This window comes from Anopheles moucheti, chromosome X, assembly GCF_943734755.1.
Source record: "Anopheles moucheti chromosome X, idAnoMoucSN_F20_07, whole genome shotgun sequence".
NCBI lineage: Eukaryota > Metazoa > Arthropoda > Insecta > Diptera > Culicidae > Anopheles > Anopheles moucheti.
In genome coordinates, this window is record NC_069142.1 from 9,802,563 (window position 1) to 9,818,743 (window position 16,181).

A 16,181-nucleotide genomic window follows, 5' to 3' on the forward strand; every position below is an offset into this window, starting at 1 on the left:
GGTGCGAGGCGAGCGCGTGCTGTGCTAGACGGACCAGTAAGTAACGCACCCGGAATCTTGAATCAAATGCTCCGCAAAAACCGCGACCAACCACAGGCTCCAGGAAGTTTACCCCCCCCCCCACCCACTGCAGAAGGGTTGGGGAGAGTGAGGGGTGGTGGGGTGGTGGGGTGAAGGAGAGTACCAGGGAGGCAACAAGGGTGGTGGTAATGCCATCAGTGTCCGATGTTTTGCTTTTCAACTCCCTCCACTCCCCTTCCCCTCCAGCCCATCCCCCTCCCCCTTCCCCCTCCCTCCTCCATTGTCATGGCCACTCTCGAGTGTCGCTCGTTTCGCACACGCCGTGTGAGTTACCACATAGAAAACCCCACCACGAATATACGAGAAGGGGAAAGGGTGAAGAGAAAAAGAAAGAGTGTGTGTGTGAGAGAGAGAGAAAGAGAACTGCCGAAGAGGAAGTTGCATATGGCTGCATCTCGATCCTTATATGTTTTCGCTTACATAAGCCGCTGTTCGTATACATATATATGTATAGCTGAGTTCCTTTTCTCAGCCACACACCACAAAGTGTGTGAGAGAAAGCAAGAAAGCGTGAGAGAGCGAGAGATAGAGAGAGAGAGAGAGAGATGGTGAATCCATTCTATGTACAAATCTAACATCCTGGTACTGGATGGTTAATGTACTGGCGTCTGTAAGTGTACCATACCATTTACCTATATTCAATCGCCTTCTCGACCTTTGACTCTCACTCTGGCTGAAAGGGGGGGATGAGGGGGGGGGGGGTTTAGTGGGGCAGCATTATACAACAAAAACGAAGGAAATAAAATAAGAAGAAGAAGAAGAAGAAGGAGAGAAGTAAAAAAAAATAGCCAACATAACACCATGCACAAACCATGTAGCGCACATGTATACATAGGAAGCGAGAGCGGAATAATGTTTGCGTTTCACTGTGCAGCGTCAAACCTCCTTATATAGCGGTATATGCGCCGTGTTGCAGCTTACCCGTGGTACCATTTACAGCGTGCTTATAACTATAACAGGGTAAAAGGGGGGGGGGGGGGGGGGGGGGGTAGTGGGAGGGGCGGGAAGAAAAATGCATTGAACTGTGTTTGTGTGGCGGGGTTCGTCAAGATATTCGGAAGGAACGGAACGGTTTTGGCACCCCCCCCCCCCCCCCCCAATGGCAGAAGGACTTCATCTTGTGGATATGCAATGGCGGAATTGTGTGTGTGTGGAGAGGGGGGGGGAGGGTTTGAGTGAGTTGTCAACGTGGGTAAATAGTCCGGACCGGTTGGAGGTCCAGGTGGTCCCCCATACCTTCCCCTCCCCACCCCCCCCTTCCACCTGCTGCATATCCTTTCGAGGCTCTTTCCTGTCCTGTGAGTACATTGTGCCGAAACAGGGGATGGGGCGAGAGGGGGGGGTGGGTTGAACACTACACTTCCCCTTGGGTGGCCCAAAACATCGGCAAACGCTATATCAAACCGATGCGTTCCCGTGTATGTAAAGCTATATGATGAATGTTGTTGCAGGCCGCATGCCGGTGAGGAAGTGAGACCAACCCCTGGGCCGTGGTGGATATCCAGAGTCACCCTCCCATGGGGTATTCTGAGGTGGGTTGGAGGGGGGTTACTAACCTTCCTACCTCCCCTTTGCTAGGGGTGGGTACGGTTCGTGCTAGTAAACGCACCCCAGTGTTTGATTGGGCTTTTCAAAGGACGCAACTGTGCAACCACCGGTATGTACTAGATCTTTGGTGAAAATGCCAATAGGGTGATAAGGGGGTAGGAGGTTGTGAGGGAGCAAGTTCCAAAATGGTTTCGCTACCCAACCCTGAGGTAGACAGGCATGGGTTTCGAGTATGTGTTTTTTTTTATTGCATTACCTCCTGCCACCCCCCCCCCCCCCTCACCCTCCCCCTTTCCGAGGTCGTCCGGCCGTTCGGAAAGGGTGAAAGTTGGGGGAGGCAGTTGGGTTTTTCGTTGGTTGATTGGTTGGCTGGTTGGTTGTTGGTTGGCTGGCTTGGTTAAATGGTCGCGCCGGCCCCGGTTGGTTGGTTGGTTTTGGTGCTGGCTGCCGAACGTTGGTTGGCTGCAGCGTTGATTGGACCGAAACCTCCACCCACTCCCCCACCCAATTCTCCTTCCCCTTTGCAGAGTGTATGTGCAAGAAGTCGTCGATCCTCCCATCCCTTCGGGTCTCTCCGCTGCTGGAACCGAAGAGGGCCGATGGTGGGATGGTGGGGGAGAGGAAGTAGGGGAGGGGAGTAAGGTAAAGGATCAGACTAGGGGAGACGGAGGGAAGATGCAAGCAAAACCCAGAATAACTAACTGTCGCAGGACGATCTCACTTGGCAGCCTTTGGCAGGATCGTCCTCCCATCACCGCCGGCCGGGGGTTAGCGGTGGGTGCGGCAGATGGGTGGAGGTGTTGCCGAATAGGGGAAGGATAAGGTTGGATACACCCACCAACCACAACCAATGGGATGGACCGGGGTGAGGGTGAGGTAACAGCTCGGGACCGACGAACCAACATCCAGCCAAACCGGGCAGAGTCGTCGTAACAAACAAGCCGACACGAGGGCCAGTAGTCGACCAGCAAGCGACGACGACGACGACGACGACGACGACGAGCCAAGGACTCCAAACGCAATCAAACGATTGCAAGGCTCAACTACTGTGTGTGCGTGCGTGCGTGTGTATATATGTGTGTGTGCTTGCGCGCGCGTGTGTGTATGTTCGGGGACGCTACTGTTCCAGTATATTTAAAGTAATGTTGCGTTTTCATCATTATTTAGTACAACACGAGATCCCAAGCTGTAAAGTCGCAAACTGTACGGTGTGTGTGGTCTCTCGCTCTGCCAACGCTTCCTCCGCTTTCTCTTTTACACACTCGTTCTCGGCTAAGCCATCGTTTTCCATCCTTACAACTACCCCCCCTTCCCCTCCACCAGATACCAGACTACCCCACAACCGCCACCCCCCCCCCTCCTCCCCTTTTCACCCATCAAACCCCTCCTTCCCTCCTTATATCCCAGATTGAAATCACATTAATCAGGCAGCCAGCTCTGGTCCGGGACACGGTGTCGTACAGATTTAGTAATTGTCGAGCAACCGCCACAGATGCACACCGAACCGGAGTGATTTGTGAAGCCGCGATACCACCGTACTCTCCAAACCCCTCCCAAAACCAAACCCGAGTCGAGTAAAAACAAAAAATTAACAACATAAAAAAAAATCGAAACAACAATAAACCACACATCAAACCAGTTAGTTTTCCCTTCTGTTTCGTGTGTGTATGTGTGTGTGGGTGTGTGAGTGGGTGTGTGTTGTTAATTTTCAATAATTACAATAACACAACACAACGTTTAAAGGTGTGAAGAAATTGTTGCCACCTTGCCACCACAGCTAGCCGGCGGCAATAGTTATTAAAGTGTGTAAAGCGCTATGACGGTTGCATAACTTTAGGCGGTTGTTTCGCAAAACGATAAGCGGTTTGCGCCGGCGGCTCACCAAGCGTCCAGTTAGTGTCTGCAGGAAAGCAACCACGCTTTACCTTGCCGTGCATGTGTGCGTTTGTGTGTGTGTGTTTGTGTGCGTGCGTGAGCTGGCTGTATAGGAACTGCAGGAAGGCAGTAACGCACCGTGTAACGCTGTGTTACATAGTGCGAAATTTTCCCAACAAATGCGACGGTGGTGAATTTTCCACATCTCCCTCCCCCCCTCCCCCCCCCCCCTTCCTTCCTTCCTTCCTTCTCCCGTGCCCAATGGGCGTCTGTGGGTGCTTTTTTGTTTAAAATTTCATTCGCTTCGCTGTTCAACTTTATTTCCTTACGCCAAACAATATTATTCACCAAACACCAAACACCGACATAAGCGCGTGTCCATCGAGCGTGGCCTTCGTATGCGTTTCAGTAATATGCGTGTGTGCGTGTGTGAGTGTATGTAAAATAAAAGGATGTAATTGTGTGTTTTGTTTGAGATGAGACCGGAGCCAAACTGGGAGACGATGCACCATGCACAGGCTTCATTACACCGCGTGCATACAGCAGACCGTGCAGTTGTGTGCCATCGTCTGTGTAAAGAGAGCGAGAGCGAGAGTGTGTGTGTGTGAGAGAGCAAAAAGAGCGTAAAGTTTGTTAGGGTGGAGAGAGCGGTTGAGTTTGTCCAAACCAAAACGAAAAAAACAACAGAAAAGAAAACAGGAGTTGATAAATCGGGGGTTGAATGTGGGGGTTGGCAGGGGAGGGGGTGCTGTTTGTAAGGAGCAGCCAAAAGGAGCCAGGACGCCGCCATGTGAGTGACGCACTAGTAGCCGATGTAAACAAAAATGCAATTTTCGTCTGGCAATCGCGCCGGCACTCGTGCTCGGTCTCGGTTGCGCTCCGGTTGCATCGGGTTTTTGGAGGGGTGATGTAGGGTGTGTGGATGCAGTTAGTGGCGGTTGTTGTTGTTGTTGTTGTTGGAGTAGCGGCTAGCGCGCGTTTTGCTACAGACGCGCTAAGGCCACAGTTGTCCACGAAGTTGCGCGACGGCCGTCGGTCATGTCGGTCGAGCCCTCGGGGGCCATCGCGAGTCACACATACACACTGCTACACACCACATTTATTGGCTGACATTTGACAGTGGAAGGCCCTGAAAATCGTTTGTTTTTCCACCCCACATCCCCCCCCTTATCCTTATCCACCCCCCCTGTGTTGTGTGTTGTGCCCTGTGCCGTTTGTGCCTCTCGGTGGTACCAGGTTGAACTGGCTGCCCAACAGTAGTGTGTGTGTGTGTGTGTGTGTGTGTGTATGTGTGTGTGTGTGTGTATGTGCACCCAACAGCAGGAAGTGAATCGGGTTGAAGACGATCGGAGTGTCCTGCCAAACCGAAACTGTCTCGCTCTGCATGTGTGCACCCCCTATATCCTTTGGGGTGGCCTTTACTGTGTGTGTGTGTATCTGTATGTGTTTAAAGGGGTTGGGCAAGGGGGTTGGGCAGGGGAGGGAAATAAAAAAAAAGCACATTCGTACCCGGCGTTCGGTGTCGTGTGCCTGTTTTTCATCACACGGTTCGTTACATAATTTCACTAATGGTTTATTATAATCATCTCAATCACAGCGCAGCCCCCCCCAAAAGCCAGCGGAAATACACACTTTGCGAACACCAGCCGGAAAATTACTCCACTCGCAGAAAATCAACCCACACACGTTTCCTTCCCACCGGCCCACCGCCCATTCCTTTGCCTGCGTGGGTTGTTGGCCTTGCTGTGTGTGTGTGTGTGTGTGTGTGTGTGTGTGTGGTCACCAGCAGCACCAAGCAGTGGACAGTGGGGGAGAGGGGTAGGGGAGAGAGAGAGAGAGAGGGAGTAAAGGAGGAGACACTCTACGGGGCACATGTTCCATTCCATTGCCAGCCAGTGTGTACCAGTGTCCGGTGCATTCCAGTGCAGCAACACCGATTAGTCGTGCAGTGTGCCGCCGAAAGCCTACCTTCCAGGCGCATCCTGCGTCGCGTGCGTGTGTGTGTGTGTGGTTTTGGGCTTTGGTTGTTGCTGGCTGCTGTTGTTTGTGTTTAAAGTTTTCTTTATCACGCGAAGACGCGTAAAGCCACGCGGTCTGTAAATTTGGGATCTCCCCCCAGCAACGGCCGCGAAGGGGGCAACAACAGATAATTTTCCGTGTGCGTGATGTGTGGGGCGGCTTGTATGAACACGAAGGATTTTTAGCCGTGCGAAGTAACGATGAGTTGGAGACCGTTCGAAACGACGCGCTCGGTGCAGCTAGTGTGTGTTGTAGTGTCACTGTTCCAGCTATAACCTGCTCGGCTGATGCCTGGATGGATGTACTAACCGATCTTCGCACGCACGAAGATATAAAACTGTTTCGAAAACATAAACATAACCCCAGCACCAGTGACGCGTGATTGAAGTTTGCTCACAACGGGTATTTGCTTTTGCAAAAAAAAAACGGAAAAGAAACGAACAAAAGAAGAAACAAAAAATAGCGAAATACAATACCATTCGACGGTTAAACAGTGCAAACGTACTGAGCAGTGAGCAAAGAGGTTAGTAGCGTCAATTTGGGGACCCTGCGGTTTTATAACAATTTCCATTTTTTCCTTTCGTAATGCGTCCCGTTTCTAGCAGTTTATTGTAGCTTAATTTTAATAGTGTCCTGACCAAAACAATAAAAAACAGACAAAATGGGACGAATCGGTAAAGAACACGGCTGGTAGATGGTTTATTTAAATAAAAATTTTGTTTGGTTTCGTCGCCTGCATGTATACGCTCCGCATTACATGTGCAGCACTCAGCGGTGACGCTTTTGTACAGCGTGATTGCCTACCTTCAGGCGCTCATGGTTGCAATTTCACGATGTAGGAGAGGGGCAGAAGGGAGGGGGGGGGGAATAGGCAGTAATGTGTAATGCAGCACCCTTAGCTTGATGTGGTTGTTGTTGTTGCGCTCCGTGTAGGGGTCTGATAAATATGCATACATTCGATCCGCTTGCCACAGCCCCGACTCGATAACTGGCAAGCCGTGAAGCTATTTTTAATGCTAGTTTTGCACACATATGCACAGTAACTCCCCCCCAATAATAAAAAAAAAACCGAGAGAAGAGTAATAAAAAAAGAACACAACGGCAAAGGACAATTGAGACAGCATGCGAAATGTGCTTCCATTTCCGCTTGCCTCTGCCGGCATTGGGCCGCATTCGGTTGACATTCCCAATTTGGGTTGTGGGTCTGGTGTGAGCGGGGGAGCTTTTGGCGACCATGGGACCCGAAGGGACGCAACCCCACCATTCGTGGGTTACCCCACATGGCCACTCACCGGGACGGTTGATGTGTGGTGGTATGTTGTTTCCCCTTCGTTATTTTGAAGCTTCGTCCTTGCTGCTTTACTTGCTCCCATTCGGCGAGAGAGCGAAGGAGCGAGCGAAAGAGAGCGAGCGATTAAGCTAACGTGCAAGGTGCGCGAGAGGGAAGGTGCGTGTCTGTGTTTGCGTTTACAACGCGAGGCGTTTGGGTGTAGTAACCGGATGCTGTAACGATGCTGTTCCCCATGCACCAACACCGTGATGTAAGCGTACGCACGCGACTAACCCATATATAGCCACGGCCACTCACGCTCATTCTCGCTCTCGCCAGCGACGCGCGTGCAGCGTGTTCTTCCCATGCCGCGACGTTACACTCCGGAGTAAAATGCTGCAACGTTATCGCCCGTTAAAAAAATGAATAAAATCCCTCTTTTCCATCATGGTGGTGGTGGTGTTTGCACAAACAAATGCGCCTTTTTCGGTATGCGTTGACCTTGCATTCGGTAATGTTTCGCTTTGTAAGCAGTGGCGGAGACACTCGTCTAGCCAGTGTCTCGTCCAGGTTCATGCTCGCGGTGGTGTAAGCTGTGGCGCAATGGACATCCTTTATATATCATCACAACCTTTTTGCTGCGCGTTATCTGACGTTAAGCTGCTACCGAACGCATCGGTTTACATGGTCCTTTTACATGGCTCGGCTATGTTCGTCTGATCACGCGCCTGACCGTCGCACATAGGTTGCCTGCCTTATATAAGCGAGGCTCAGAACACCCGCAACGGAGCGTGCTGGAGCGTTCCATTTCGAAATTCTCGACAGATCTTCCGTACATAGGCACTGTAGCTGTGGTGCCACATATCTACTAGCGGTCGAGTCGGGCTTATGTGCCTCCGCAAAAGCAATACAGCAACGATTGTAATTGAATAAAAGCAACGGAAAACACCAAAAGCAACACCATCCCCAATCGTTGTGCGGCTATTGCAATAGTGGCCGGAACTGTTGGAAGTTGCGGGCATTGTAACAAAACCGATCAAACCGAAGATTGTTTCTATTTTTAAAACACTTCCCGCGCACTGCAGTGGCGGAAAAGGTTGCGTTTCCGCTGCGGCGCACGACTTCCGTGTAGTGTTTTTTTCCATTAGCTTCGCCTCTTTCGTCCATGTTCCGTTCGCACGCATATATCCGACATTGCCGAGGGTGGATGGGATACCGACGCCGGTTTAATGTCGCGCACATTACATACCGTTCTGTTGGGTAGTATGTAAAACATAGTAAACAGCCAAGCACTTACCATCGTTATGTGGCGGTTAGATATATTTAAACACGCACCGGGATCTGGTTATTTACTACGGATTACCGAAAATCATTTCCCCGTGATGTGCGGTGCCACATAGCGTCGCATCGGTACATAGCTGAATGTGCAAGGGAATGCAATAAATATGCCGTATATAGATCAAAAATGCATTTTCCGGTACGGGCAATGCGTTGTAGCACCGCTCCTGCCACGACAAAGAAAACATAGACGCCAGAACGTTGCCGTACATTCCGAACAAAGAAAATCCTTTCCCGGTGATGTACGAAAGATTTGTGCGGTGTTTTCGATTGCACAACGGCATAACTGTGTGTCGCTCCACTCGGCAGTACACCGGCGATCCTTTGTCGGTTGCGATATGTACATGTACAGCTAACACTGGAGGGGATTTAATTGTTAGGATTTATGGATTGGATGTGCATGAGGTGCCTTATACGCATCTAGTGGACATCAAATAATGTCTGCAATAATATATCGGAGTTCTAGTATATCCGCTTCCAACAATGCTCGGATCAAAGTCTTTTGTTAAATCCTTGAAGATGAAAGATCATTTCTTCTAGAGGAGTAAGAGTATTCGGTGATCAGTGCTTAAAGAGCATGCTATGGTTTGTTTTTTTCATATCTCTTGTAATCTAACGAGAATTCATGGAGATGTTCAATTAACTATCAGTGGTCTTAAAAATATCTCTCTAGAGTCTCTAATAACTCAAGAGAGCTACTCTGTAGATTTCAAACATAAAGATCCTCAAGCTAGAACACATGGAGATAATAATTTAACTATCAGTGATCTTAAAAATACTTCTCTAAAGGCTCTAGTAACTTAAGAGAGCTACTCTATAGATTGCAAACAATAAGATTACTCATCAAGAATTCATGGAGATATTCATTTGACTATAAGTGACCCTAAAAATACTTCGTTAAAGGCTCTAGTAGCTCATGAGAGCTTCCCTATAGATGTAAACGTAAAGATTACCCAACAAGAATGCATAGAGATGTTAATTAACTACCAGTGATCCTAACAGTATTCCTCAAGAGGCTCTAGTAACTCAAGAGAGCTTCCCTATAGATTGCAAACATTAAGATAACGCAACAAGAATTCATGGAGATGTTCATTTAACTATCACTGATCCTAAAAAGACTTCTCTAGAGGTTTTAGTAACTCAAGAGAGCTACCCTATAGATTGCAAACATAAAGATCACATTTTATTTTCAACTAATATAACTAGAATTCATCATAAAGAGATAGTTCATAGAACAATTCAAAAAGAGGTTGTAACTCTGGTTCAGAAATTCTACACCACTTACTGATATCTTTGTAAATGCTCTACCACGCGTCTATCAGACAAGATCTCACCAAGTTTCACTATTTTCAGGCACGCTCAACAATCAAACCATATCCTGCTCGCTTTATCAATCAACCAAGCAGCAGGAGCATCAGTAACACCAGCACCACACAATCAAATACCCTGCATCTGGACCGGTCAACCAACGTCAAGATGAAGCGTCCCGCGGCCGGTATCGATCATCCGCCATTGGGTCACGATCGTGCCGATACCACCGTGTCGCGACGGCGCTGGTTGACAAAGGTCCGGATGAAATCGGGGAGGCACGCGTTTGGCCGACAGTCCCGTAATGTGAAACACTGAACAACCCGCGTAACGATACGGTGGAATGAATGGAGGTTCAATAGACGTCATTAGAATACGCCATATCTAGCATACCCTGTACCGGTGTTTCGGTGATAGTTTCGTGCGTACGTTCCTTACCCTTAGTGCGCGATATCCGGGAATACCACGTTTTTCATAGCAGTAGTTGTGTAGCGAGCGCGAATCTAATGAATCGCCCAAAAGTAGTTTTACCATCCACTGATTGATGGACGTTCTAACACAAAAGTTGCTAAGCTTACCTCCGCTAGCGCGTTTGCGCAGTATGCTTTGTTCAAAGTAGTTCGATAAGCAATATCTACGTATTTATGAGCCAAACAATTCGTAATTGGTTTTTGAACTCTTACACGACGCTCGGATGCCAGCGCGCTCGCCATCTTGTGTAAGTACCTCGGTTCGCCTGCTGCTGGTGTTAATAGGCACCCCGTGCTGGCGGTATCTCTGATAAAGGAAAAATGCCCGGCCAATGGGTTGGGGTGGAAGCAGCTGGCGAGATCTGTCCGGTGATCTATTCCCGGCCATTGCCAGAACTCCGCACTGCTCCAGCGGTATTAGCATCTCCCCCTTCTACCAAGAGCCAATCCCTCCCGAATTAAGCTACCGCTTCCGGTTCGCTTCCGGTGCGCTTCCGCTTACCGGGTCGGGAGGGGCTAATTTGGTTCTTGACTCTTTTCCAAACCTCCGGCTTCATTCAGCCAGAAACGGTGCAGTATTCTTATCGCCCATTCTGGGCCGTGGGCGAATATTCTTGTAACGCGTGCGAGCAATGCCTACCAGAACTGCCGAAAAGAAAACAAAAAAGAAAAACATCATGAAAATTCTACATCAGCCAGCTTCTTTTTTTTTTGCTTGTTCTCGTTTGCCTTCGCTCAATTATCTTTCCTCTCTTCTCTTCCCTTCACGCGGCAACGTGCAGCTCCAACCGCACCGCAGCAGCATCGGACTTGTTCAGCATGGCTTCCTCACCGGCACTTCCACTGTACGCGAGCCGCTATCCAACGCCGAATGGGTACCCGCAGATCAACGGGGAGGTCGACGCGCCGCTCGACTTTCGCAAGGTGGAATCATTACGCAGGTACGTGTGGTGATAACCCCAAGAACAGCCATGGTTGGGCATGGTTGTTGTGTTTATTTTGCTGGAGTTAAGCGTGAAGGGAATATCCTAGCGGAATGCCTCATATCAAAGGAGTGGGCAACGTTTTTGTCAACTTTGACGACTAATCAACAATCAACCTGTGCTGTGCGGGAACTCCCTGCCGAGTGTGGGCAAGCAGAATTATGTTCAGGTGTGGTGACGAGGACGATGCGTGTGTATGTGTTGCATTTGGCGCTAAACTCGCTGGTACACGGGAACACTCAAACTACGTCCAATCTATCTATATATATATATATGAATATGAATAAGCAATATAAGGGACATATCGACCTGCTGATGTAGAGGGCTGCATATCGGCAGCTACACCTTCAATAGCATTATTATCATAATCCGTACCGTACAGATAGTCCTTCCGCATTCGCATTACCGAGAAAAGCTTCTGCCGCATATGAGATGAGTTTTGCCCGGAAGTCTGGACGATGCGTGTCCGTATGTATTTACATACACGCTGTTATATACATTGAACATATGCTTCCATTCGAACTTTTATACATATGCGTAGCTTTACCTTTACATTTATATATATATACACAAATGTCAACTTACATATATATATATACAACATATGCAGATAGGTTGTGTGATACAATAATGGAGCGTATAGGCTCGCGACAATATTGCAATATGACCTGTTCGGTATGATAGAGTTACGGGCAGGAGATAGAAGTGATATATCGGCGACGGCATATATACGGTGTGTACATTACGGTAGCGGTCGATCCGACTGCTAGCCATCCCATCTCATCGACAAGAACTGTGCATAAATTAGTAATCAGGCAACGATGTATGCCTTGCCTACATCTAGATCTATCCATATATCGCACCCTGTATCAAACACACCTCTAATCTCCCCCTCTTTCGAGGTGTGTTCTACACCGTGGTTAACACGCTAAGCACTAAGGAAAATAAAATAAAGTAAAACACGGCCACCCAAATGGAGTAAAAACCACCCAATCACTGTAAATGGTTCGTAGCGTTTCGAAAGTACAAAGTAACCGTAGTTGGAGCAATGGACACGCAACTGTAAACCCCAAGAACGTACGCAGCCGGCACCCGGGCACTCCGTCGCAGTTGCCCCGTGGTGTAAGGATCCCGCGCGATCCCAGGGCCGCAGGGTTGTGATTGCTCTTTTTTAAAAAACGTAGTTAGAACGCACCTGATTTTTTTTTAATAAAAGCAATGTACAGCCGTAGCCGCGTGTACAAATTGCCTGCCTGGACAGAACAGGACGCTTCACCCGTCTCCTTCTGTGGGAGACGGATAAACATATCAAGAGAGAGAGAGAGGGAGAGAGAAAACAAACGGCCATTTTTTGCGGTATGTCACCTGTCAAAATTAGTCTCCCAGTAACAAAAACAAAACAAAACAAACCTCTCTATGATATCGGTCACAATGCCGAATCGAATCAATGGTGGTTGACGCGTTTTGTAACGCGTTTTGGACGAGCCGGTGAACGAGCGGACCCATTGTGCGTCTACGTCTGTCCGCGCGGGTGTGTTAATCGTGTGCGTGTTCGGTGCATCATTTCGGTGTTTGTTGGTTTATACAAACTATTACTTCCGTTGCCGTCCCGGTACGCAAAGCCCGGTCGGCTAGGCGTGTGACTGTTACAATAAGCCGCTAGATGCGTGCCCGGTGGCCGCACGACCTACAATCAAACCCTAAGCAACAATCAACCCGAAGCGGCACTACGATGCGGTGTGCGGTTTGCGGGCAACACCGGCCCGTCAGGATACCGGACGGTACGGTTAGTTCGCTGCTAATAAAAATACCACCTGCCGCCAGTAGTCAACGACGCGCACCCCATCGCATGTGTATGTGTGGTAAGTTTCATAACCCTACATAGAGCGCTTCTACCATGTGTTATCAGAGTTTATGCACTACGATTACTGCGTTAGCGGCAGGCAGAATGCCGATACAATCTACCAAACTGCACGGCCATTTCCCCAGCTTGTAATCGCAAACCCGGAGGTCAGTTACCCGGTGGCGAAGCGTGTGCGATTAGTAAGCAGATGTGAGTGATGGCAACGGCGTGAAGCGCTTCCATTTTGTTTGCTTAATGCGTACGTTAGCCTTCACTCTTCACGCGTTACATCCTTTTGTTTGACTTTTGGGCGAGGGAAAGATCATGCTGGAGATCCATTCTCGCCAGGCTCTCGTAAGAATAATTAAGTAATGTACAACGCGAGAGCGAAGTGGTAATATCTAAAGATCACCACCAAAAAAAGTATGCAGTCGTCATCCAATATTATAAATATCTCGTCTATTTGGTATAATTCCTCTGAATTCTTGAATTTCTTGTCCTTTTAACCGTCTTTTATCCTAATTATAAGAGAATTCCTGGAATGTCATTTGAAGCCTTTGTTCTAGGTAATGGGGGTATCATCGTTATTGAGCTTTAAATAAAATTATAAGCTATATTCTCCATTTTACTAACATAGCGTCAAATATAGCTACATTTTGTCTCTATTCTGCGTGGCAGAGAATTTGCTTGTCTCGTTTTCTGAGTAAAAAACCCAAACATTACACTTCGAAAATTTTTGAGTTCCTTTTATTTGGTATTGGGGAAACGAAAGATCATTCTGGCCATTCATTCTTGCAAGGCTTATAAGAATAATTAAACAATGCTTGTCCAACGGTGTATAGCACGAGAGCGAAGTTCCAATATACCTTAAAAGATATTACCTCTGGCATCTCCCAAAGCTTTAAGTATCTCGTCTATTTTCCTCAGAATTCCTTGATTTTAAACTGACTTACATCTTAAATGTATAAAAATTCCTAGAATACTTTGAAAGTCTATGTTCTAGGTAATGAGATTATCATGGTTATTGAGCTTTCAATATTGCTATTCCACTATTCTCTTCAATCATTCTTCTGCCAAGATTTTTGAGATTAAGCTCCACATATTCTATTAAACGCCTAAATGTATGCAATCCACATACCATATTCAGCCTATGAAAACCCATGCAAGGTACAGTCATTTTTGTCTACCGCATATAAGCTATTAGTAGCTGAAATCGGATTATTTCTACTTTCGTCAGACTTACGATACGGCCAGACAATATCATATCAAATCACAATTGGAAAATTTCAACCCATCCCGCCTCTCAGGTTAGTTTAGCTTCAGGCCACGCTATCTGTCCGAAAACTTCAAATGCGTTCGTGATTCAGGAAATACGGTGTATGCATTTGCTCCCGTACCCATCGTTGGGGTATCTTCGCACGAGAAAAGATACAAAACGCATCGTTGCAGTGCAAATGTTAAGGATACGGTTCCCCTGTCTACCGGCTAACGGACGTTCGCACACAAGCACACCAGACAATAAAGAGGGACGGTATCCGCTCTTTCGGGCGCTCTGCATTTGGAAAGCCCGCCTAAACGATGATCGCATTATAAATAAGCAATTAGCTCGCAAATTCAAACCCGAGCATCAATCAATCTTGCAATCCTGTTATCCTTCGATTACACAGCGAAGAGGGCGAACCTTGTGAAATTAGGCTCCCGCACTCTCACTGCGGGGTGCAGGAAATCGATGGCTTACCCCCTACAAAACACACGACACACGAGGGGGTACAAGAGTGATGATTACATTCCAAACTGACAACCTAGCTCCTGGCACTCGTCTTTCGCAAGGATGCGCCCACGGCGGGACGGTTACCCTTCACCGGAAAAGCGATTAGATGTGCCAGCCCAGCACCTTACCAAGCGCCCTGTGTCGTGCGGGTTGCATACCTTCGTGGCGCTGCGCATTCTACCGGGCCTCCCACAGTCGGCCCACAGGCATGATGTATAATCATATTCCACTGTTTGGCAGCCTGGCAGCCACGCATCCGTGCATATGAGACATCGGCATCGGTCGATCTAAAATAAATGAGCAAAAAGGCAGACCGTTTGGATGGTTTACGCATCCGCACCCACCAGGGCCCAGGTATAATTGGTTTCAACAAAACTCGCCTGCCACAAACAACAACTGGCGCTTCTTTTACTTGCGGCAAACAGCAACAGTTACGGGTGCGAGATCTGTTTGCGAGCGTGTAGCGCCAAAAGAATCAATCAAACCCGGATGGGCATTAATTTTCACTAATGATATCAATTTTCCCGCACCCGCCCAAAAGAACAGCAACAACAAGAAAAAGGAGGAGAAAAAGAAAATGATTGCCCCCCACCCCAGCCATCCGGTAATGGCTTCGAGTTAATAACGTAACAAACAATCGAAATCGGGTGTTGTTCTGCGTTTTATCTGTACGCTGTAAGTGGGTGAAGTTATGGCTAAAGGTTATGGAATTGCCGTTGACTGGTGCTAAGCTCAAGAAGATCGGACAGTACGAATAGGAGAAGACTTTACGCGATATATTACTTAGAGACTGCAGAAACAGTTCCTCTTGTTGGTGGATATAGTGGAGCACTACATAGCGAACAAGTGTTGAGGCATTCTATTTTGAAGTCAAAGCAAGTTGACAGCAAGTTCTTGCAAATCGATGTTTAAAGAAGACGTCACACTTCATTAGTAGATTACCTCGATTCTAGGAGGTTTTTTTTAATACTGAAGAAATTCTTTGTGGGCCTTATGATCCTCTCCACAAATGTTAAAACTCGCAAGAATTCTTTCCAATAAGTCTTAGACATCTGGCAATGGCTTTAATCAGGAGTATTTTCAGAATATTAGAAGAATTGAAATATATTAATAGAAGATAACATTGGGCATTTCTAAGATATCTGTTAAATCATTAGGTGCTAGTTGTTTGTTATTGAGGACATAGAGCTAAATCCCCAAGTATTGGGGCATTCGAATTTGAGGCGTTTCATTGCATTTTTGACAGTGAGATGGAAGAACAAAATGACATCTCATTTCCTGAGTATAGTATCTGATTCTAGGAAGTTTCTTTGAAGAGCATATTGAAAGTATGTTACATTATATTAAAGACATTGGAATATCTTAGTGGATCTTAAAATTCTCTTCACAAATGTTATAACTCTTCAGAGTTCTCTGCAACATGTCGTAGACATCTCTCAAGTCTAATTCCTCAGAGTATCTGCATTGTTTGATTTATTTAAATTCTTTGTTTGCTCGCAGACAATAAAACCCCCGGTAACTCCCCGGACAACACCCAACTCCATCTTGACAGTAAAACATCAATCCTAACCTTCAAAAGACAAGAAGGCCCACAAAACAAAAACACTTCCAGCGTTAGGACCTCCAGTCACTGCCACGTCCCCAAACACACACATACCTTGAACAAGGGCCCTGG

The 16,181-nt window shown here is 47.5% G+C and overlaps 2 protein-coding genes across 5 annotated transcripts in view; both read left to right on the top strand.

The window, feature by feature from the left end:
- The window catches only part of LOC128306729 (uncharacterized), a 383,189-nt gene that overhangs the window by 104,184 nt on the left and 262,824 nt on the right, over positions 1-16,181 (top strand). The window lies entirely within an intron of this gene.
- LOC128306725 (longitudinals lacking protein, isoforms A/B/D/L) overlaps positions 5,339-16,181 on the top strand; it is a 67,443-nt gene continuing 56,600 nt past the window's right edge. Inside the window, exons 1-2 of one of the 3 annotated variants that reach the window (XM_053044315.1) lie at positions 5,339-6,046; positions 10,692-10,850. In XM_053044315.1, the coding sequence (XP_052900275.1) occupies positions 10,729-10,850 (122 nt within the window). In that variant the 5' untranslated portion in view covers positions 5,339-6,046; positions 10,692-10,728. Of the gene's footprint in view, positions 6,047-10,691; positions 10,851-12,462; positions 12,755-16,181 lie in introns of those variants that run through there. The other 2 variants (XM_053044316.1, XM_053044319.1) reach the window with 2 other exon arrangements.